Source organism: Tauraco erythrolophus, chromosome 6 (genome assembly GCF_009769465.1).
Source record: "Tauraco erythrolophus isolate bTauEry1 chromosome 6, bTauEry1.pri, whole genome shotgun sequence".
Classification (NCBI taxonomy): Eukaryota; Metazoa; Chordata; class Aves; order Musophagiformes; family Musophagidae; genus Tauraco; species Tauraco erythrolophus.
Genome location: NC_141470.1, coordinates 16,376,203 through 16,401,321, shown reverse-complemented (window position 1 = coordinate 16,401,321; position 25,119 = coordinate 16,376,203). Strand labels below are relative to the sequence as shown.

At 46.9% G+C, this 25,119-nt stretch overlaps 1 protein-coding gene across 1 annotated transcript; it reads right to left on the bottom strand.

The window, feature by feature from the left end:
* Positions 1–698: 698 nt before the first annotated feature.
* On the bottom strand, positions 699–14,981 carry CCND1 (cyclin D1). Its single transcript, XM_086613425.1, has 5 exons — positions 14,784–14,981; positions 12,812–13,027; positions 11,998–12,157; positions 6,358–6,506; positions 699–854 (listed from the first exon to the last, which is right to left on the bottom strand). Exons 1-5 carry the CDS (start codon positions 14,979–14,981, stop codon positions 699–701), a joined length of 879 nt encoding a protein of 292 aa, XP_086469551.1.
* Positions 14,982–25,119: the final 10,138 nt, after the last annotated feature.

Genomic DNA, 25,119 nt, shown 5'->3' with positions numbered 1-25,119 from the left:
AGGCAATCCACAGGCACAAAAAAAGGATTAACATATAATAATGCTGCATACTAACATACACTAACTTATGGGTTACGTTAACCATTTATAAGGTGAAGAGGATAAAAAAAACCTAAGGAAATAAAATAAACATTTACAGATGAATTATAAAGTGACTAAATGCATAAGCAAGCAAGATACAGAAAAGCCTAGAACTGCATTAAAGCTATGCTTTTTAAAGAAAAAAAAAGAATATTTCATTTACTATCTAAAAAAAAAACCCTCTTCTACTTTAAAAATGGTTGTTGGTTTGTTTTATATGTAAGAAATCAAATCTAATACCTCCCCTGGAGACATTTTGTGTGTTAATGCCTATTTTTACAACATACAGACAAGAACACTTTAATATAAAAACTAGTTGATTATTATTGTATAAAATCCTCTATTTTTGTAGCACAAACCCCTGGGGGTAATGCAAATACTATTTTTTTCTTTTTTTTAAGACAGTTTTTGGGGTATTTTTTGTTTATTTGTTTGAAGTCACAGATGGAAGGGAGACAAGAGCAAGAAAAAATATAACAAGACTGGATTTCCCTTCTGGTATAAAAATGTCCTGGAGAAAAGGGTTTCTGGGGGGGAGATCCTGATGCTGATTCCTTCTCAGATGCCCTTTCTTTGTCTGCTTTTCTTGCCAAGCAAACCCATTAGAAGAAGTCCTCTTAAATGTTCACATCTCGCACATCGGTAGGTGTGCAGGAAAGGTCTGCTTCGTCCTCTACAGTCTTTGTTTCTGAAGATACATTGTGCTGCTGTGCCTGACGTAGACTGGATTCAAGGAGGGATTCAATCTGTTCTTGGCAGGCTCGTAAACAATCCTAGAGAAGATTAAATGGAAGGAGAAAAAGACCCAGGGTCCTTTAGAAAAATAGTTAAGATCACAGACCAAATACTATTTCTTGAAAAAGCAAAAGAAATATAATCAAGCTATTTGAGAGGGCAGCAGACTGAAAGGAGTGTGGGGGGAGCAAGAGAAACACTGAACAGTGAAGGGATTGGAAGAGCTACCCCATTTTCTGCAGGATGCTAGCCCGGATCCAGGCTTCAGCAACTAACTCTTGCCATCTTCTATTTAATGGCCTAGGTGGGCACCTCCATACACGGTCCTCTGGACAAACCATGACTGCCTTTTCGTTAAGTCTCACCCCATAGGTCTACAACTGGACGTGATGAACACTCCACTGCAATGACACATGGAGTAACTAACCCCGGCAGGACCTTGACACAGTCAGTAAGATGATGTAGCTTGCACTACTGCTCTTTTGCCTGTGCTGTTTAACACTTCAGCAGTTCCGTAAAAGTCCATTGATACTATCTTTTACCTCAGTGTCCTTTATACCTTTTGAAAAACAGGAACAGGCTGACTGGACAGCACTGTGCATCAATCAAAATTAAATGAGTGGAGTTGCAAAGACAAGAAACTGAGCTGGAGTTGGTCCAAGTATTGCTGATATTGTGATGATTTCTACATCTACCACAGAAACACTTCAGTAGTACAGTCTACTAGAAGTGAGGGTCGTAATCAGTGATCTTTCCCAGGCTGAGTTCCAATAATATAAAGTTCTTAAGACAGAAAGGCCATATATATATTTAGATGCACATGTCCAAAGTTGCCTGCCAACTGCTGCTATGTCCAGCAGTGGGCAGCTCAAGTTAGCTAACTGATTTCTAACTCAGAAGGCATCTAAGCAGAAAAAAGTACCAGACTGTATAACCCCAAAATGGAGAGATCTTTCAGAAGGATCACTAAGCGTCTTCGTAACTATGCATTATAAAGTGCTGCCAAGCTTTCAGTTTGCTACTGCATTCACCTTGAAATCTCAGTCCAGGTGAGATCTCTTCCCTTGCTTCAGCAGCATTTTCTCGGAGCTAATGCGCAGGCAATCCTCCTGAGTGTTCAGGAAGGCGCAAGGGCCTCACTGCTTGCGCAGACCTTCGTGTGAATTAAAAGATAAAACGCCAAGCAGCATCGTGTCTCCTGGGGGAAAGGTAACTTCCCCCAGGCACTAAACCGTACCATGAGTAGACAAATCCAATTCTACCTATCCACCCACAGCCACTAGAATTGGAGAAGGCCTGTTAGCTCAACCTGTCCAACTTTCTGCAAGTTATGGTTGTGTTCCTCGGAGCCATTGCAATGACACAAATGGTGCCTTAAATAGGCAAGACAATCACGCTACGTTTTGCCAAAATTCCTCCAGCATTCTGTTTACTCATATCTTTATAACAAACATGGTAAGCTGTTCCCCAACATATTTAACTCTGTGTATTAAGGACTTTGAAGTTTCCTTTCAGTATTGCCTTTTCTGATTTAACCTATGACATGTGTTAGCCCTTGCGGTGAACCCAGTCTTCCATGATAAATTGCCGTCAAAAGTGTTAGGATGTGCATGACTGAGAATGAATGTTGTTTTCCTGAGAGGGTGACCTGCCTGCTGTTTTCTTTATTTCCCAGTTTCAATTCTGCCTTCATTCAGAGGCTTCTTGTGTGATCTACCAGCTTTTCACTGATTCCAGTACCACAAGAATCTCCTCTGCCACCAATAAGGGCACATGGCATTTGGGGTAAAATAAGATTAGAAACTCAAGCAAACAATTCTCTGCAAGTCCTTTCTGAGAGAGAGGGAGGTTAATCCTACCTCTAAGCAGATCAGACCATCAGTTACAGCTCACTGAAAACACATAACCTATGACCTTTTCTGGTTTAAACCCTAGTGTAATATTTCCTCTTGACAGAGACACACAGCGTTTTAAATGACAAAAAGAAACGCCTCATATCCTAAAGTCATCATGCCTTTGGCTCCTGCATTCCTCTGGCCTTCTCAATAAGATCTCTATGAAGTCCTTTCACCCCTTCTCAAGATATGACTGATCAATCATGAGTGTAAGGCATCTACTTGCATGGCCTTGTACCATGTACCTCAGTCACTCTTGAAAAATGCAGGTTTAGGTTTTTTTCGGTTTTACAAATTCAGGCACTTTTGAGGATAATTCTGTTTTAACAAGGTAGCAAGTTCAGTGTTCCAAACTGAAAGTCAATTTATTTTCAGAGCAAAATCAACTCTGCTTGCTTGCTTGCTTTTTTTTTTTTTTGGCAGAAGGGAGATTGTTTCACGGGTTTTGGTGGAGGGTTTGTGGTGGTTTGTTTTTTTTTTTTTTTAATCCTACTATTTGCATATAGCATGTTTGAGCTCTGAAAACTAAAATCATTCAAAAGAATTTCTATAAATACCTATTCTTCTCCCTTTGGAGTCCAGTCATGAATAATTACATAGGACTATGTAATTTAAAGGTAATTTTTGACCACAGAGTATTTTTTCCCTATGAGATTCTCAGAGTACAGCGTGTTGTAACTATTTTTTTTAAATCAAAATCTGTACAATTTATTATAAATAGACTATGTCTTAAGCTACAGCTGAATGAACAATATTTTTTAAATGTTTCAGGCATTTTTGTTCCAATCATTTCTTATTCAGATGACTGTTAGATCAATAGTTTGTCTGCAGGAATGTATTACAGCTAGCAAAAATAACTGCAAAATATACCATTCACTGTGAACAGCCTCACCAAAGCTTTTTTCATTCTTTCTCAGTACTTTTCAACACTGAAAAGCAAATACAAAACTTGTGCATTACTCTGATAACTTCTCTCAACAACTTTTCTGCTTCACTACCCAAATTTTCAATGCCCACAGTTTGTTCAAGGTCATAAACCCTTCCTGGATTAATTAAACTCCTCAGTGGAAAAAAAAAAAGACTTGCTAGCTTAACTGATGTGGTCAAATACTTTTAACACACAGTAGACATGATCAGACTCCAGGGTCAGATATTAAAGGAAACAAACAACAACAAAAAAGAAACTGCTTGGAAATCCTTTGTTACTGCCTGACCCGTTCTGGGTAACAAGCACATGTTTGAAGGTGCCTCTGAGCAGGGGCAGGACGAATTCCAATGTACTAACAGACAGCATGGAAACCCAATCTAATCTAGTTTAGCAAATTTCTGGCCTGGAAATGAATGTCAGGTAAAATTCAATCTGTTTGGATGATGAGGTCAAGAATAGAATGATGGAAGACAGCCCAAGACTTCTAATTGTGATTATCTGACTTCTAATTACCCCTGATCAAAGGCAAAATGGGAAACTGGACTCCTACCAACGCAAACATGAACCATAAAGGAATTCCAATCAGGTGATATTCATTTTACTTTAGATTCAGCTTTCTTTGAGACTAAAGGTAAAAAAGTGTAATTATATAACCTGAAATCCAACAGACCAGCTGCTCTAGCTAATAGATAATCAGGGAGAATGCTGGCCATGTTATAATGCATGCTCGTAATATTTCAAGACAATCCAATATAAAGCATATTCATGGGGAACCGTCACTGTGGAGTAACAAACTTCATATACACGCTAGTGAAACAAGATACTAGGAACAGCATTTGATACCATGGATTACTACATAGGCACGTCTTACGGGAAATTCTCTATGCAGGGGAATCATGCTATGTACGAAACCAAGCAATTTTCTCTACTCAAAGCAACAGTAGTGAAAAATGCTGTTCCCCTATTCCATTACAAACAGAACAGTACATATACGCATAGGTATAACTTTATGATGCTTATTTTCTGTAGCAACCTATACAAAAACCTTACTTCTAACTCAATCTGCTCTAACACTTGAATATATTTAGCAATGAAAGCTGGAGGGGAGTTACCTCCTTTTAAAGCTCTTAACTTTTAAGTTCAGGTCATACAGATTGTGGCCTTTCAATGGCTCTGGACTATAAAAAAGTAAGCAACGATCCTCCTTCTTGCTAAAACTACTTTCTTTTCTTTTAAAAGAGCTCTGTCATCAACTAAGTCAAGTCACGTAAGGACATGCTGTTGTTCTCCAAGATGTGAGAGAATCTACTTCAATGCTTTGTATCAGGAATGATTAAATAATGGTTTTGTTTGAATCAAACACTGTCAGTACAGATAGCAAGCCTAGTATTTTTCCTCAGTAAATATCTCGCACCGGATAGTGCCCAACCATACACTGAAATATCTATGTTGTTCACAAACTGACTAAAAGCATTACATGTACATACCAAACTGAGCAGTGTTTTATTTCAGCATTTGAGGTTCTTGTAGTATTTAACATTTCAGCATTGGATCCATATTACTTTAGCTGCAGTAATATAAATGGCAAAAGTAACCTGCTCAATACTGAGGCATTGTTAAGGTGATCAAAATAATAAGCTGAGAGATTATATTTGTCAGCAATTGTTTCACATAGTCTATCAAAAGTAAAATATTCTTTTGTGAATTATTAATTATGATGCATTCACCTTTCCAGAAATCACTTAATCCTGTCAACAAAGTCCAATTATACAAACCTAGTTTTGCAGTGTCTGGACTAGTACAGTTCTCCATGTATTTAAATTATCAACATGTAAAATAATTTAACCGCATCTCAAAGATTCTGCCACTAACCACAGTCTTGTCTTTATTTGACTCATTGTCCAGCACTTGGAGACCTCACAAGAACCTTTTTAAAGCATCTATTTATTGGTCTTCCACATTGTTACAAAACAAAGCTCAACTCTGCCCCAACTTCACACACCATTATGACATGGATCATTGACTTTAGGTCTTCCTTGTAGGCTCCCTTCCTGGCCCATTCACTCATGAAAGGTTTATTGCTCACTAGTTACTGATGTGCATCTCCTGGAAGCTGCAGGGCAAAGTGAGAGTCCTGTGAGGACAGTCTACCTTGTCAGAAAGTCGTGGGACAAGCATTTGTTCCAAAAAGGAATTCAATACCGGCTACTGTGCAGGTCTCGCACGTAATAAACCAAATTAGATCATTAGAACTCTTTTAAGAAGGGCTTTTTCACACCACTTGGCACAATAAAAGACCTCAAGAATGGTCAAAGATAAGGTCAGAGATACCACGAGGTCTCAGTTACTATTTCCTTGTCTTATTTTCAGAAGTTTTGTTTCACATAGACTCCTGGTTTAATTACCTACAACACAGCCTCTGCAATGTCCTAAATCAATGCAGGGTTTCCTTTGCTTTGTCAGATACACCTCTCTTACAAACATTCGAGCTGGATGTGGGATTCCTATCAGTGAACTGCACCAGCATAATCACCGATTATTAATGGATATAACGACAGCTGAATAACTTGGACGGACACAAGAGAACACGTTCAAAACCCCCACTCTGAGGTTTGCATTTTATCAAGATTTACTGTCAGATTAGCTACTATGCAGTAAGCAGGCATCCATTCTTAAAACTCTAAGGCAGGAGATCAACCGAGAGAAAGAGTCACTTACCGGATCACATTTGATAACTTGTGATAGGAAATGTGTGAGGCATTGATAGGAGAGGAAAGTGTTAGTGTTCCCCAGATGCAGGCCTTGCACAGCTGCTACCACACTGCCAGCTGCGATCATGGAAGGTGGGTTTGAAATAAATTTAATATCTGTATGAAGAAAGAAGAGAGAGAAAAAAAAAAAAAAGACTGAAATGACTGCTTTAGCAGAAGCCTGTCCATACACATACACTCTTCCACCAGCGTGGCTTCAGCTGCCAACTATTGCATCCAAAAAGGTAGGGAAAATTGTGAGCAGAAAGGTGCCTCCTGCTCTAAACTGTTACAGGTCCAAACCTGTAAACACTTATCCACATGAGCAACTGTACTTCAGTGAGTAGCCCTTCCTAGCATGAAGCCTGGGAAGCCATTCATCACTTCGAGGTATTTTTATCATAAGCAGGGCCCCCATTCTTCAAACGTTAAAATACTTTGCTCATATGAATAATGCCACTGGGGTCAATGGCACTATACATCTGAGAAAACCTGTTCACATTCTTAAGTGTTTCGCATGATCAGATCCTAGGTGCGCTCTAAGAAAAGGGTCCTCGGGCCCTTTAAAGCAGAAACCTTTGCACTGACACTCAAAGGAATATAGCTTTAATGAACAGCAACATCAACAAAAAGAAAGAAAGAGAAAGACTGCTTAACCCTGTCAGGAGGCAGATAATCCATATTTAAATTAAGGTTTCATCTTAAAAATGCTTTGTCTCAACCTAGTCTCTCGTCAGTGGCTGCCATCCATCCTGGCAACAGGGATTTAATGTAAATGTGGCATAACTAAGTGACGGGGGTCCCAAGAATTGGCGGACAATCAGTTACATTCTGATGTGACACCATGCTGACAAGAGGCTGGGCCCCCTTCCAGACTGCATTGCTGTAGGTCTCTCCACAAAGCCACTCCCATGATTCCTTAAGGGGCTATCTCTGCCATTTAGTGTGGTTTTGGTTTGGGTTTTGTTTTGTTTTGCTGAGGTTTTTTTAATAAGAATAATCCACGTTTTAATGCTAAGACTCTTTCTGCTGAACAGGAATGCGTTTGATCCGTGGCAGTGTACACCTTGGAGAATGAGAAACAAAGGAAGCAAGTGGCACAAGCAAACGTCTAGTTTTGTGAGGAAGAAAGGGAAATGCCACATTATACATAAGAACCTGAGATACATTCCTTCAGCTTTTATCAGAATGCAGCTTCCTCTCAGTTGAAAAAATATAAACCATCTGTCAAACCCTTGAATGAAATCAAAGGAACGGAGAGCGTAGAGGGCTCAGTGGAACAGTTTAAGTATTAAATCATGCATCTCCTTTATTATGATAAAATAACTTTTGTGTAAATGTTTTACCAGTGAAACTAAAGACTTTGGGACTCCCTCGCTCTGAATCTATTCATATACCTCTGACACTCCATTGTAGCCCAGACCAATACCCACCCTCAAAAGGGCATTTCGCCCAGCGTTCTATGAACCTTCAAAATTAAAACTGATACGATGAATTGTGGCCAAACTTTTGTGACGCACTGCCAACAAAAAGGCCAGCTTGATCAAAAGTCATCTCATTTATGCGAGCATGCTTAAAATAAATTTAGTTTATGCCCTTTTCCTAATCAGCCTATTTCCGGGCAGATATGAATACACCCTCCTTCTAGCAAGCTTCTGTCATTCCCAAAAATCAAAATAGTCTAGACTGCTTACGGACACTATATACATTCCAAGGTCAGTCCCCTAACTGAAATATCGATACACAGTTAGTTGCAGGTAGACTTCAGAAATGAGGGATTTCAGTAGGAAAGCATGAATTCCACCAAAATTGGGTTGCTCAGAGGGGTATGCATGGTGGCAGCGTGTTCGCGCCACTGTTTGCTGAGCTCCACAAACAGAACGTGACCAAAACGTGTCAGTTTAATGAGTCGGTCCTGACAGGATCACGTTTGGGATTAATATTTGCGTTCTTCTTTTAAATGGAGCAGTAAACAAGAACATGAATTCATAGTCACACCCTCATTCTTTCCAAGGTGGAAAAGTGATAATGAAGTTTAAATGACCAGTTTGTGTCTGTCCCTATAACCACTCCAGACAAGCAGCATGGACTGCCTTTTTGTTGCAACTCAACAAGGAATTATTTGTGGCAGAGGCCACTAATTTCAGCATATTAATCAGGGGGCCCCTCTCGCCTGTAATTGGATGCCCCCAAGTGAAGAGTGTGGCATCATTGTCAGCCTCCATCGCCTCATCTTGCGCTATTGAGCGCTCAGGAACAAGGGGGCTTCGGTGAGATGAATTAGACCTGACACAGCCACAATGGGGTAGGGGGCCCCATCAATTGAAGCACACATCCCCAGTAGCCTATCTGAGACTTCATCCAAAAAGAATAAACAACTTCAGCGTTGTTAAAAAGAGAGAGAGAGAGAGAGAGAGGAGGGGGAGGAGAGAGAAGAATGCCAGCCACCCTGAAGGGAGGACAAAGCAGGCATATAGGCGCTGCAGCGCTTTAAAAAAAATTCCTAACAAGGCGAGTCACCCCTTTTCCTTTTTAAATGGAGCAGCAATTCCATCCGTCTGGAGAGCTGGGGGCTATGAATGAAAATCTTTTCATTGAGGCAAATCAAAACTGCGAACATAAATCACTTGCTGCAAGATGCAACAGGTTCCAACTGGTCACATACCTTGAGACTTCCAATTTTATAAAGGCTGGAGAATAGGAGAATTGTAACACGCTTGTTTCAAAGGGGGATCTTTCTTTCTCCATCCGAGAGGAGGAAAGCAACAACAATAATAATAGCAATAATAATAATATAAAAGGAGCCTGGTATGTTTTGATAACCAGAGGAACATAATGCAATGCTGAAGCTCCAATATTTGTTGCTGTTCATTGTTATGCTTGTATAGAGCTGCAGTTCTCCCTCAACACTGGTCTTAACTTGGGCCAAAAGAGGCCTGCTTCCTTTTGAGCTCTCCCTGCCTTGCTCGGCCATGCCAAAGCCCCATTCATTAAGCTCAATTATGTGTTAACTTCAAACAACCCCTGGTAATTTTTTTTTTTTTTTTTGCTTTTTCTCCCAAACCTACCACAGCACAAAGACATCCTTTGGTGAAAATGGATTTTTCAAAACTAAACCAAATCAAACAAATCCACTTCTACTAGCCAGACAACTGAAGAGGGAACATAGAAGGAATTCCCCTCAACTTCACCTTGCAGCGTAACCTTCTCTTTCTGGAGCAAACACATACACGCTCATCTACAAACACTTCTACAGCCTTCACCTCGTTAAGCTTGCTGGCGGAGATTTTATTTTCTAAGCAAGCATTATTTTGCCACCTCTTCTTAGGAGACCCTCCTTTACAGTAGAGGACACAGGCCATCCTTCAAGCAAAGGATATACTGCACTTGCCCCTGAGGCCACTTAAGCGAGTGTCCGTGTTTCCAGTGAACTTTGGATTGGGCCCCACAGCATCCAGGCAGCACAATGCCTTTGCAGTCCATCTAGGTTCATTTTGGCAAGGGGAAATACAACACAACCCAGCAACAGCAAAGCAAAGTCCAGATGCTACTTAAGCCGCATGTGATCTTCACTAGCCAACAAAGACGTCTTGAGGAAAGCGAGAGGTAGAGAAAATCGTAACATCCAAAAATAACAATAAAAATACAGAGCCTAGTGGCAGCCTTCCTGAGCGCTCTTTTCCCAGGCAATATTCCCATCTTCAGTAGGGAGCTGAAGAGGGCCCCAATTCTGGTGAACTCAGCACTGTTTTTTTTAAACGCTAAGTAAAACTCCCAGAACATGGTTCTCATTTACTGATCCATTCTCCAGCTGTGGTGTGTAGCAGTGTTAAATAAAGGCTCTGGATGTGCTTCCTAAAAGAAACATAACAACACCGACAGTAGATCAAAGTACTGGACTCTTAGCAAGTCCCCAACCTTTGAACTACCCTTGTTTTCATCCCTGTCATTGCCAACACAACAACCTAGGTTAAACATCCCCATATCCGAAGGGGAGGCCGGGTAGCTGTTCTTTTTAGCTAACAGCCAAGGAAGCTTCAATCTTAGAAAACCACGCATTCAGAGTCGCAGCAGCCTTATCTGGTAGAATCTGGCACGGAGAGTTACGTCTGATTTTCCCAAAATCTTGCTGCAGGTAGTCTGAAGGCTGTTTGAAGGTTGTAGCGCTCCGAACACCGAGCATTATTCCGGGCAGTCTAACTTAGGAACTGCCTATTATGCTGATGTTAGGCCCAAGATGAAGAGCAATGCCAGTGTTTACAAATTTCTCTTTTACGACTGGGTCGTTCTATCTTTAGGCCTTGCAGTAGGGCTGATTCTGTGAAATATTTTTTTTTTCTTCCAAGTGCCTGCAATCTTTCTTCAATCTTTTTATACCAAATGCACCTCTGGAAAATAAACTACACAGCATTAATTTGTGCCATTGACGACACACGTCCCACCGAGGTTTTCAAGTGTGGATACCTCTTCTCAAGTCCAAATGCAGGCTTGATCTCTTTTTTTAGCACAAGTGCTACTGAATATTAACATTTACTAAAGCACTGTATCTCCTTTACACTAAGTTTTTATCAGTGTCAACAGAGCGTCTGGCATTCCTCTTTATGTGCTACCGCAAAAGAACATTTGCTTTGGCTGCTTTTTCTTCCTTAGTCTTTTGCCATTCCTGGATTGGTCTCGCCACACTAAAAGAAAACACGCTGAACGCGTTTTCTTTAAACAGAGTGTCTTCCCTCTAGAACTTCTTTTGTCCCTGCTCTTCCACTCTGTCCTGTGGGAACAGCGAGATCTGAAGAACAGAAAAGACTCTTCTAAAAACTTTTCTTCCTTCCCACTTTGCTAGAGTTCATTGGGTAAAGCCGGTACATGTACAAACGCATACACACGCAGTCCACATGCAAACATGGAACTTCAAAGAACCCCGGCGCGCGCACGCACGGTGCCCTTGAAACCAAAGATCAGGCCTCTGCAAACCTGGCCTAGCCAACAGTCGGCGTCTTTGGAGGCCGGCCCCGCACATGGCTTCAGCACAGCACGTGGTTGGAAGGGTGCAGATGGCAGCGGCTCGGTCCTGTGCCAGGAAAGCCTCTGTGCCGCGTGGCCCTCCTCCAATCCACCAGCCACCGAGGAGGGGGGGGAAGAGGCAACTTGAAGAAGGAAGTTTTAAAACCCCCACGCAGAGCTATTCACAAGCAAAAAATCTCCCTCCGCCTATAAAAAAAACTGCCTTGAGAATGAATCCACGCGGGGAGGGATTCCCCATACGAGCAGTAAGCCTTTTGCAGCCCCCACATAAAACCCGGTGTACAGAGGTGAAGAAATCGTGCCACGCTGAGCTGCGACTCCACGGCTAAACTACAAGAAGGGGGGTACTCCTCCCTCCCTGATGACACCATGTGCTCGACTGAGAAGCAAAGAATCTTCTGAAAAAACTTACCTCTGCAAAGCAGTCCACCTTCTGCAAACAACAAGGGGCAATAATCGGGGCTTAAACTACCTCCCCACAGCTCTGTGAGCTCGCTTTAGACCACAGCTACGGGAAGCTTTACAAGCCAGGGGGTAGGCGTGTGTAGGGGAGCAACACGCTTTGCGTAACGTGCAGGGCTCATACCTGTAGCGCACAGAGCCACAAAAGTCTGAGCATGTTTACGGATGATCTGCTTGGTGTCCTCTGCCAGAGGCATTTTAGTAAGGAAATGTTCAATGAAATCGTGGGGGGTCATTGCAGCCAGATTCCATTTCAGCTTATTCACCAGAAGCAGCTCCATTTGCTGCAAAGAGAAGAGGGAGGGAAGGGGGAAGGAGATAAGAGGAAGAAGAGGGAAAATGTGGTTAGTGCTGCTCGCACACGGTCGGACAGGCAGTATCCGCAGCTGGGCTCGTCAGCATTCAGCCGAGCCCGCGGCCCCGGCTGGCGAGGGCGTGTGTGCGGAGAGAGGGAAGAGTCCTCCCGCGGCGGAGCCCCGGCTCTGGCGGGGGGCGCGGGCCGGGGCCGGGAGGGCGCCGGGCCGCCCGCCGCCGGGAAGCGCCCGCCGCAGCCCCCTGCGGGGCCGCCAGGGGGCGCCCGCGCCGCGCCCAACCGCGCGGCGGCTGCGGGTCCAGCCGGGGCAGCCCGCGGGCCGCGGCCGGGGGAGCGGGGGGGGCGGCCGCCCCGCACGGCCCCGGCCCCGGCCCCGGCCCCGCTCAGCGCCCCCGCTCCCCTCCCGGGCCGCCGCCGGGGCCACAGCTCCTGCGGCCGGGGGAGTGGCTCCCGCCCGCCGCCGGCACCCCCGCCGGCGGGGAGGCAGCCCCCATCCCCGCCCGCCCCGGTGTCGGGGGCTTCCTAATCGATGTTTTTGGTTTGGGGTTTGTTTGTTGGGTTTTTGTTTAGTTGGTTTTGTTGTTTGTTTGGTTTTTTTTCCTGAGGTGATTAAACGTGAAATTACCAGTAATTCGTCGGGTCTAATGGAGTTATCTGTATAAATGCACAGTTTTTCTGCGGTCAGAGGAATAGTTTCCTTCATTTTTGAGGCCACAAACATGCAGGTAGCTCCGAGCAATTGCAATCGGCTTTTCTTGAGGGGTTCGAACGACAAAAATCTGTCCAAATAATTCATAGCCAAGGGGAAAACTTCCTCTTCGCACTTCTGCTCCTCGCAAACCTGGAAGAAGGAAAGACATCGTTGAAGAACAGTTTAGAGGGGAAAGTTAGGCTTGTCCCGCCGCCTTCTTTCCTCCCCCCACCACCCCCAAGGCTTTGCAGGGCAAGGTTGAAGGAGACCGGGGGGGGGGTGAAACGCAGTTGGGGGAAACGGATAAATATGGGGAAAACAGAGGCATCAAAGAAAATGAAAGAGAAAGTCACGAGTGATAAAGTGGGGAGAAATGTGGCGTTAGAAATCCGCAGGCGATTCATGGTGAAAAAAGGAAGGGGGGGGGGGGGGAGGATCGAAGAGGAGGTCTGCCCCCATCTTTCCAACCCCTAGAACAAATTTTTATTAAAAAGGCAAGAAAAGGGAAAGCGGAGGAAAATGCGAGCCCCCGTCTTTGGGAATGGGGTTCAGAGCCGGGCTTGCCCCCGGATTTATTTATTTCGCTTTTTATTTTTTCATCTAATTTGCCGTTGTGCTGCCGATTCCCCTCTCTGGTCGAGACACAAAGGTGGCGTCCAGCCTCATTTCCCCAGACGTCATCTTTTCAAAAAATATTTAAAAATATTTAAAAAATTATTCGAGCTCTCAAAAAAGGTTGAAAATGAAGCGGCGGGGGTCCTTTACCGAGCCCCGTACCGATGGTCCTGCTGGGGGGCTCCGGGGAGGCCCCCCGAAGTGAAATTCACCGCCTCCCTCTCTCGCCCTGCAGCACAACCGGGCGCGACATTTCCCAGAGCAAGGCAGGGCGCTGCGCTTTCAAAAATTAATTAAAAATAGATCGCGGGGGCCCAGGGCTTCCGAAAAGGCATGAAAATGTAGCCCAGCTCCTGGGGCTCCCGCTGGGAGCCCCCCTAGACGTGTTCCCCCAGGGGACGAGGCCCTTTCCAACTCGCTTCTCCCAGGCGACCTTGCCGATCGCCGCCGCAGCACAAGCATGCCTTTGAGGGGTGACCACAGCTCCAGCCTCTCTTCGCGCTGAACAAAGAAACTTTCACCCTGCAACTCCCCCAAGAAATGCCGAGCCCCTCCGGCCGGTCCCCCTGCCCGCAGCCCCAGCGGGGTCCCCCGGCCCCCGACCTTCTTCCCCCGGCCTCCTTCCCCCGCTCCCCCCCGCAACACACACCCTTGGCTTGCTCCCCGGGACTTTTCTTAATTTTTCTCCCGATTAATAAACACTTTAGCTTTGCAAATAAAAGAACAAAGATGGCGCGTAATACTGGCACGGGCAGCCACTTGCATACGTGTACAAGGATATTAATTTAAAATAAAATCCCCAGAAAAAAATAACTGGCAGGGTTTCCCGGCGGCCCCGCACCGCGCGGCCGGGTCTCAGCGGCCGGGGCCGCTCCCCGGCGGGGCGGCGGAAGGGGGTACCACCGAGCGGGCTCTTCTCCCGCGTTCCCCTCCGCCGGTACCGCCTTGCCCCGACGGCCGGAAAATTGCCGGGGCACCCCCCGACCCCCGACGCGGTGTGCGGGGGGGGGGGCAGGGGGGAAGCGTCCGCCGCCCCTCCGCGGCGGGACCCGACTGCTGCAGCGGGGATAACGAGGCGGCAATAACGGCGGCAGCGATCGTAGCCCCGGCCCGCATCCCCTCGTTACACGCGGGCGTCTCCGAAGCCAGAGCAACGTGTGCCGCGCCGGGTAACTTATTTCGGGGGGGGAGGGGGGGCCGGGAGCGGCAGGAGGAGATGGGGGAGCAGCTCTCCGCCTTAATTCATTTCGGTGCCGAAGCTTGCAAAGAAAATCCCCCGAAAGATACAAACCTCCAACATCCAAGTGGCAACTATTTTCCTCATATATGGCAAGATTTCTTTCTGCACGCATTTGAAGTAGGAGACGGAGGGCGAGCAGGTCTCCTCCGCCTTCAGCATTGTCTGCAGCACCCTGTCATTGAGGAGGTTGGCATCTAGGTAGGCTCGTCGGATGGTCTCCACCTCGCAGCACAACAGCTGATGTTCCATGTCTGCCTCCGTCGACTCGAGTCAGTTTTCTGCAGCAAGACTGAGTCAGTCGCTCGCTCGCTCTCTCTCTTCCCCTTCCAGGAGTCCCTTGGATGCTGCTTCTGCTACTGCCGCTACAGCCCTCTGGAGGCTGCAAAACTTTCTAACTTCCAACAAAACTCTCCTGTATAGTCCCCTGTGACGTTACTGTTGTTAAGCAGAGATCAAAGCACGAGAGAGAATGAGAAAGAGAGAGAGAGAGAGCCAAAAGCAAGGGGCAGAGCCCTAAAGCCATCCCATAGGCTTCAAGTCCTTCCCCTTTGCTTAGCTTATAGAGAGCAGGGTTTTAATGCAAATGCAAATGAGACAAGGGCTTGCTTTCTTCAAGGGCAAGGGAGAGGTGGGGGAAACCCAAATTGTCTCTTCAGTGTATCATGCATAATTTTAAAAATGGAGCGAGTTCTGCAGTGGGAGCCAAATGATGAATGGGGCTAGGCCACACACAGACACACAGGGATATAAATACGAGGAGGCTCGGTTGGTATTATTTTACCGGGGGCGCCAGGGACGGGGAGCAGGGCAGCACCAGCGCCTCGCTGTTCGTTATCAATTATTTATTATTATCATTATTATTGCCGTCACCGACACGTACCTGCGATACCCGTCGTTTAAAAAGGCGCTCTCCCAGCCTGAACTCCCAGTCTTTGGAGTTTATCCCAAGGGAAAAAGCTTTCCCCCGTTTCCTCAGTCCTGTTTTTCCCCAGCCTAGATGGTTTTGCTGCACGCCAGAATTTTAAAGAAATTGGGGTCTCCTCCTCTCTGCCAAAATGGTGCTTTTTCTTCTCTTCCCTTTTTTTTTTTTTTTTAAATGGCTTGCCTTTCACTCTAAAGGCTTTACCCTCCAAAAGGGGTGCAGAGGTGGCAGGGGACAGGGCCACAGCTAATTGGAGCCGCAGTCGGCAGCAGCGCACGGGCAGGCCGCGCTCGGCACTCCACCCCCACCACTCACAGCCACCCAGAAAAAATATCCCAGCAGAGCAGCAAAATGGTGGCCAGAGCTTCCTCTAGCACCTAAAGGGAGATGAATCGGAGCGGGGCGGGGGGGGGAGGGAGGGAGGTGCCAGCAGCCGCCGGAGCCTGCCGGGGCCTCATCCGACACGCCGCGCCGCCAGGACAGCCTGTCCACGCGTGACGCACGACGGCGGGGCCCCACCATAAATAACTCCCGTTCTCCGGCTGAACTGCCTGTACCTGAAAACACTTTGCTTTGCTTTGTTTCTAATAAAACAGATTCTTTTTTGAACTCCGCACTTTTCGAGGGGCTGATAGGGCAGCTTGGGGCCCGATGGAGAATACCGGAGGTGAAGCCAGTGCACCATTGCATGGCAGAAACGGCTCGTCCTGCACCGAAGCGGAGTGGGGAGAAGTAGGAAGGCCATAAACTGGGGTTCCCGCTGCCTTCTGTCTGCCCGCCCCTCAAAACCTGAGCACTCGGATTAACCTCAGCCTCGGTGCTTTAGCATCACCTGGGCGCAGCACCGACAACAGGAATACCTACCAGTGGTACGGCTCTCGCAGCAGCGTCGCCAGCCGGCATCAGGGTGGCAGAATTGTCTTCTGGCTGTGGAGGACATGGAGTGGTGGACACGGCGTGGTGGACACACTGTGGTGTCACATAGCATCTCTCCTGCATGACCTGCAGGGAAAGCAGTGCCAAAGATCACAGGGCACATTGTTGCACAGTCGCGCGTTTACGTAATCTCTTTGCATGAAATATCTGCCCATCTTTCCTAGTTTACCAGTTTGTTTGATCATTTGTCTCCACTTTGTCTTCCTCCATTGGGAGGATGTCAGAGGCCCCAGGGATCTCAGTTCCCCTTACGCGTCCCAGCCCACGGGGCAAATCTGGACGGTTTCTCCGCGAGGAAGCTGTCCCCTGCCTGCGTCCCTCCGCCCATCTATTGTGCTTCGTACACAGGACACGCACTTCTGTTTTCCCAACTTCAGTCGGCCGGGGTAGTTTTAATTTTTAATGAAGAAACACGCAATGACCCTGCACTCCCAGACTGGAGTTCGGCCTGCCTGCGATGCACAGCTGGGGGATCCCATTTCATTGACTTCTCTGCACCCGACACCTTTCTAGGGAGCAGCTGGTTTCGGGGTGCAGGGAAAGCCCTCGGGAGAGCCGGTCTCACTCCCCTGGATCGTGCCAGCTCTTTGCCTCCAAACGTTTATTCCTAGCCGCTTCGCCCGAGTCTCCGGGCCCTGCCCAGGAGCATGGATTCCCTCTCCCAGCCCCGCACAGCGCCCAGGCCTCCAGCATCGTCGCCCTCCCGGTTGGGGTGGGCTCGGTGAGGGGGTTTTTCCCCTCCCCCCTTTCAGCACGAGGCCGGCGTTTCATTCATAAAAGCTCCCCAGCGGGGCGCGGGGCTCCCCGGCGGGCGGGCGGTGCCGGCGGCGGGGAGCGGCGCTGGCCCGAGGCCCGGGGAGCCCCCGGCGGGAGGCGCGGGGCGGCGCGGCCGCAGGAAGCGGCCATTAGCGTGAGCCAATGGGGGCGCCGGGCTGTTACCAGGCGGATCGGGCAGATCTCGGCGCGGGGCTCGCCCGGTCCCGCCGAGACAAAGGGGGACGGGTCAAAAGTGCGACAGCCGCGGTCACCGGGCCGCCCCCCGCTCACCCCGGTGGCAGCTCCGGGCTGCGCCTCCGCCCGCCGCACCGGGCTGCCCCGCACCTGCCCGGGCCAGGGGGCGGTGCCGCCCGCCCCCGGGGTTCCGCCCCCGCCGCTACCTGCCCGCTTGGCGGCGGGGCTGCGGCAGCAGCGGGACGGGGTTTCGGCAGCGGCCGGTCCCCGCCTGAGCCGCCCTCGGGCCTGCCCCGCGTTACCGGCTTCCCCCAGCGGCCACGGGGGCCGGGCAGCGGCGGACAGAACGCCTGCGCTCCGGCTGCGCGGCTCGCCGCCCGGGCGCCCGCTTTGCGGGCGTGCCGCCTCCTGCCCCGCTGCCTAACGCGCCCAGCCCGCGGCGCTCCCCGCCGCTCCTGCGCGGCGGCGCTCCCGGGGGCGGGCTGCGGGCTGCGCGCTACAGCCGCTGCCGCCGCCGCTCTCGCCCCGGGGGCTTCCGACGGCGCTTCCTTCCTGCCTGCCTGCCCGCCCGCCTTCCCCGCCTCTCCCCTCCCCTCCCCGCGGCGCCCGCTGCCGGGGACGCCGCTCCCGGCCGGCACTTTCTCATGATGTCATCCCGCCCCGCGCCGCCGCCGCGCCGGCCCCGCTGACAAAGGGCAGCCGGCCCGCCGCGCCGCCCCCGCCGGGTGCGCGCCTGTGCGCGGCTCCTGCACGGGTGCGCGCATTCCTCGCATGCCGCCGCCCGCCGTAATCTTCCGAAGAGCCGCGCGGAGGGGCTGCGGCGGGAGCACCGTCGGGGAGGCGACTCCCTCCTCGGCTCTGGTGGGGGCGAAACAGCCCAGAACGGATTAAACCGGTACAAACGGGCGGGAGGCAGCAGCCGCGCCCGCCCCGGGGAGCGGCATCCCTCTGGCCGCGACTTCGAACGCCGGGTGCCTCCACCCTGGCTCTCCCACCTGTCACCTGCTTTCCTTCCCCGCTGCCTCTGATTACTTCCTGCTAACCATGTGGGAGGTGCCCTGGCACCCGATAAGGGAGAGGTGATGAGGTCCCTGAGGTGCTTGAGGCTCTGGTGGGACTCTGGTGAGGAGAGCAGCCCAGGGGTGGCTCACCCCTGGAGTGGTGTAGCTTCCCACCGTGTTTTCCCCCTGGGACACACATCTCCAGGGCCTGGTGCAAAGCTTTTTGTCTTCTGGATGGATCTGGGAGGTTCCAGACTGTCTCCCTTGGCCGGCCACAAGTGCTTATGGACGAGATGATCCTCTGGGGTGTCGCTGAAGAAGTAGATCCTGAACTCCGGCTGCAGGGCAGCTCTCCCTCATTTCCATCTAGTGCCAACCATGTCAGCAGCCAAAACATGGGGCTGGCCTATGGGGCCTGTGGAGGGAAGGGTTTGAAGGAGCAAAGCTCATGGAGGGCTTTTGTGGGAGATCTGTCACCAAGCTGGGGAAAGGCAGGAGCCTGGGGAGGAGGAAGGGTGAGTCTGGTACAGAGTGGGGGCCAGCTGGCTGAGGTGTCCTGAGGTAAGGAGGCATCGCTGGTGGGACTGGACAGGCAGGGACAGACCACAGCCATCTTCCAGAGCTGACAGAAATTACCCTGAGTTTAGCCTGGATAGTGGAGGTAAGAAAGTAGAGAAGGGAGGCAAAAGAGCTAAGGATAGGGGAAGAAAAAGGAAGGAAACAAAGGCTGGTTTTGTTTCTGTCTTTGTCAAGGGAAACCTCATGTTTGGCCATGCCAGAAATGAGCTGGTGGAAGGAGAGGCACCAAAGGAAGCCTGGCAGACAGCGTCAAGGTGAATAGACAATGTCTTCATGCACCAACATCCTCAAAGTGAAAACGTTTCAGTGGAAAATATTTTGATTTTAAAACCAGCAGCTACAGTTTCTGTTTTGCTGTGTGCTGTTAACCTGGCATCCTTAGCTGACAGTATGTTTTGGTGATATATCAGCACGAACATGACTGACATAAATGCCTGTGTTTGAAATGGATTAGTGAGCTATGAAAAAGCATGTTTTAGCCACACAGAGCATTTAGACTCAATTTACAGGGTAGAAAAGAAACATTTTCTCCATTCCCCAAACTGACACTGCTCCATGTAGAATTGCAAGGCAATTGAAAGGCACGTTATAAATACCGTTAGAATCGTATTGTTGAACTGGGCATTGGTAGTAGTTTTTGAAGCACAGTGTTACTATTTTTCATCTCTTTTTTCGTCAATATTGCAAAACAAAAAGCACAGGGAGATGTTTTGTGGTGATTATAGGTTCAGTTCTGTTCCCATTGAAGCCAACAGCTGTTGGGTTGCTGTAACAGGTCAGATTGCTGATGTGATGACTTGATTCAGGTGGGGGGACAGAGAGTTTACTGGAATGATTCCTATGCTGTGTTACTCATTAGTGGCAAAGCCCTAATCAAATTTTGTGGAGTACTGTGCATAATTCCTAGTAAGTGCCAGTAAATCAGTATGTATCACATATGCTGCAGAAAAGGTATTTCAGGAATGTCTTAGGTGTCGTCTTCTTATATTTTCTTTGTCTCCCTCTGCCAGAAAAGATGCGTTAGTAATTGTAATCCAGACTATCAGATAGGCTGGGCTGGTGGAGTAGCTCCATGGAGGCAGATTTGCTTCCTGGCTAAACACGTTGGCTCTAGGGAGAGGTAGCTGCAGAGATCAACACATGTCTCTACACTTTTCTGTGCAGTAAAAAGGTGTGATGATAGAATCTTATTTTGGCACTATGGTCTAAATACAAATGAGATCTGGTACATTTTTTGTCACAGTCTTCACCACCCTTTCTCCAGCTCTCCTAGAGCACAGAACGAAGCCCATCCAGTCACACACCACACTTCTCATTTCAGTCCATTGCCCTGACTGCTCTTTCTCCATCTACCTGAAAGTGGTAAATCTGCCTGCTGCGTCTTTGTGACACACTCTCTTAGTAAAACCGGTACAAATAACCTCAGGGGGCAGATTTTTTGGGGTGCTCAGCACTTTTTAACTCCAGTTTAAGCCAGTGGCAGTTCTAGGAGTCATTTCTTCAGTAAATCAGGTGCCTGGCTCCCCTGTAATCTCCTCACTTTCCTTAAGGTCCCAATTCTTGGTACATTAACTTGGGATGGAGGGAGAGGTTTTCAAAATTGAAGTCCTATTGACATCTGACATCCACCTGAATTGTTTCTGTGTTCTCTCATCCTTTCTGTTGACTTCAAATGAAGTTCCATTTTTGAGAAGCCCATCTGCCTTGTTTCAGAACTTCTGGAATATTGCCATTGAATACATTTGGTTGAACAACCGCATTGACCAGAAGAACTTACCTCTTGTTACCTAACATTTCTCACCATGCAATGTTCTCCACCAGGGTGTCTGACAAGGTGAGGATGAGGAGAGAAAGAACCGCAACCATGGCAGAGGGCTTGGAACTAGATGATCTTTGAGGTCCCTTCCAACCCTAACCATTCTATGATTCTATGAAACCTGCTTCTATTAAAAGTGGTGGACTGGATAATGTAAATGATTAAGATTTAGGATATTTCACAGAAAGAGCTGCCCCTCAGTAGCACGAGCAATTCCAGAAAGTTTCCTTCACTTCTGGTGTTCTGCGAATGACTTTCCCAACTTTTTGTAAGCAGATGGGCAACATTGTGCCCCTAGCAAAAGGAGAGTCTTGCTGTTTGCTGCAGCGAGACCCTGGAAGATGGGATTGCTGTAGTCACCTGCAAGGTGTTTACACCCCTTAGACTGTTTTGAAAACCTCAACTGTTTTACTCCTTGGTTGTAAAGTGGATTGGCACTTCTCTGAAGGACAAGTATGCATTCTTTGAACTTTTAGTAAAAATCATTTGGCTCAAAACCAGGTCTAAAACACTGGATTATAATTTTGACCTGAAGCATAGATGACAAAATGATAAATTTGCAAAACTCAGGCATTTTTCAGAGCACATGAATTCAATGGGAGTATTACCATCAACATCAAAGGGAGCAGGATTGAACCTGTAATGTGTAGCACTAATGACTACAATCAAACAAACTTATATTGCTTGGGTTTTCTACCACCTTTTGCCTTCTGTGTGCATGCACTTTTATGTGTGTGCCAAATGAGTGGATCCCGAGTGCTACCATTTTGCATCTGTGTCAGTTATACTAGATTGGTAAAAATATAGATAGTGATACAGGGTGACAAGCTTTGGGGAATCTGGTCTGCTTATTTCCATAAATCAGTAAAGGAAGTGCAGAACTGAAAACCTTGAAAGATGAGATTATAGTTGTATTTAGAAATATTTAAGTCTCTAGAAAGTCTTTAGAAATATTTACACTTATTTGATCTACTTGTGGTAACTGATATTTTTTTACTTTGCAGTGCAGCTCAGTCCGGTTAAAAATGAGTATGGAATAGTTTATCTCTGTGGAACACATAATCCTGAAGTTACATCTTTGTATACTATTTATTTTATATTTATTGTTTCTTCTTGCTGTGTTTGGAATTGTGCACAAAGTCAGCAGTCGCTCTTTTGTCCCCTCTGGTTAGTTCTCACCTCAGTCGTTCTCCTCGGAGCTACAGCTAGTGACTGAAGAGAATGTAAGGTATGATAATAGCCTCCTATTTACCTCAATTGAATTTCTTTTGTTGGCTAATTTTCATTTGTGTTTACATCGTTTTCTAAATTGCTCAGATTTACAACCTTACATTGTGGATGCTTCTTCATGGGAGGGGGGGGGGAAGAAGAATCATCTTTCTGACTGTGTATTACATTTCAGGAGGATTAAAGTAAAAAAGTAGAAATAAACTGTGAATGTCAGTTTTGATTAACAGCTACATCAGAGACACTTTGTTTCCAAAATATGACAGTTTCTATGATCTTAACGGTATCTTGGCCTAGGAAGAGCCTACAGTTTGTAGCAGCATCGGTGTCCACTTTTAAAGTAAAGAACAATCAAAATAAAAAATGAGGTGTCATACCATTCTAAATTCCCTTTATCTTTTACGTTTTCTTCATTCCCAGCTCCATTGAAGTGCTTAATCTGCTGTTGCCTGTCGATAGGATCCCCAGTCATTCAGAAGATGTGAAGGCTCAGTCAGTACATGTAAAACTCCATTTGCTTGATCATGGTGAGGATTTTTTTTTCATGCATCTTAAAAAATCAGAGGATGCTGTCATGGGATTCCCTAGCCATGACTGCATCGGGCTAAGACATCATCTGGATCAACACAGAGAAGTTAGATGAGATCATCTGACAGAAGTTCTCAACTGGAAAATGGTACAGCATGCAGATCCAAGACTTCAAGCACTTGAAGAAGAAACAAGCTAAACCTTAATATTTATTTCCAACTCAAAGTGCACATGGAGTCTCTGTCAGGCACAAGCTTGTGTCACATGCATGGGTCATGGCATGAGGACTAATTGCAACATGTCTTGAAATGCACAGGTAATTTCCCAGAATATTGTGCTGGGAAAGGGAGGATCTAGAAAAGGGGAATGGCTGCATTTTTTCTTGAAAGGCGTGATAAAGCTGTGCCCCAACCTTATCTCTCCTCTTTAAAATCTGTGTATAGTGTGAGCATATTTTGTCCACAACCAAAGTATTTCATCCAATCCCAGATTTGGCTTTGAATTCACACTAGAGTTGGAACTGGTTAAAGAAGCTGAATCTCAGCAAAATGTTAGTAGAAAACCAGGAAAACTTTCTCAAGAAATACTGAGAATATTTTTTCCTACTTCTGGAGTAACCAAATGATGGAGCACAATGATTTGGATTGATGGAAATAAAACCAGATTGTGAATGATTTAGAATCTGATTCATGAAAAGACTTAAACGTGTGCTGAAATTTGAATAAGTACACTGGAATTACTCATATGCTTAAAAATTAAATATATGTTTAAATACACCACTGAACTGGAGCCTAAGGGTACAGTTTGAAGTTAAAGCTAAACTAATCTAGACAGTAGCTGTCGCTCAAAGTGATTAGTCTTCTCCTGGTTTACTTCCCTGAAGTGGCCCACGCTGGAGTAAAACAAACACAGTTTGTTGATAGTAACTGCTACCTCCTCAACAGCTTTGAAAAGTATTAATTTCTCATAAAAATGCAAGTAAAAGTCTTAGTTAATACTGAAAATAATGGAGGTACACTGAAGTTGGTTTTCGTACTGACATGAAATACCTATTTGGTTTCACAAGCTACAGCCTGTTAGAGAAAGAATTAACGGATATGGTTCTCACGCTGACTAGGATACGTTTATTTCTTTTCCTTATGGACTTCTACATCCTCCTGGTGATAACTAAGGGTAAGGGCACAAGAAAGCAAATATGTCACTGAAATTAAGCTGGCCACAAAGCAAATGAAAAGAGACAGGGTGTTTTGAGATGCTTACCCTTCAAGGTGAGATGTGAAGGATGTTGTAGGCACACCAGCATCACTGGTGACCACCCAGCCTCACTGGTGACCTCCCAGCCTCACTGAAACCAGCCACAGAGAGATGAGGGCTTCACTGCTTCTGTTTGGCGGCCCCTTTTGAAGGTTTTGCTACAAGCAGGGGGACCATGGTGCCTCCTGACAAACCAATTGATATTTTTCTGGAATAAAACCATAGAGATTGAAGGCTGTTCAGAAGACCTGACACCAAGGCAAGTGACCCCTTGGGAAGGTTAAGGTTTCCTGGCCATGCATCAGGAAGTCATGGGCTTGGGGAGATGATGCTTGCAGAGTTGTCTGCGTTTTTGAGGGTGATGATAGCAGATTTCGATCTCTCGGTGCAAACGTTCAAAGGCAGCGGAGGTCTGAGGACGCTAGGTATCCTTCTGGCAAGCTTTCCGTGGAAGAAGGAAGGCTGGGGCCCATGGATTTCTGTCATGGTCATTTGTGCTGCAGCTAAGCGCTTGGCTGCTTGCCTCTGACGGCTTTGAGATAAGACTCTGTGCAAAGATCTAGAATATTTTTAATCAAATATTTCCATTAGTTTTAATATATCGTACCCATCAGATTACAGTCACTCAGCAAAAATCCAGCCTTCGGCACATAGTCTCATTTATCCTTGTTCCTGCCATGCACCCAGCTCTGCTCTGCTGACGTTGTTTCGGGTTGTACAATCCCATTGTGGGTTTCGGGTTTTTTTTTTTTGGGAGGATGGTGCAATTAGCCTGATTCGACCAACTGGGCCAAGGAACATCAAGCAGTAAAATAAAGTCTTGATGACATATTTGAACTCTTGTAGACCATGGGTTATCTGATCTGCAAGGTCACTGCTATTCTCTGGGAAAGTTTAAAAGAATCTGCTCCTGTTTCAAGCTTAAAGGGCCCTTCTTGACAATTTTAGGATGCACATTCAGATTTTCTTTAAGTGTATGCAGTTCTGCATAGGTGAGTGTTTCAGAGTATTTACTACTCATGGGTTTTTTTTTTTCTTTTCTTTGGATTTAACTACTCAACAAAGGCAAACACAGTAAAATTAGTTTTAGTAAACAGAAGGAAAAAGTGACTCAAGAAGACTCCTTCTGATACCAAAACTGAATGAAATGTAGAAAGGAGAATAATAATAATG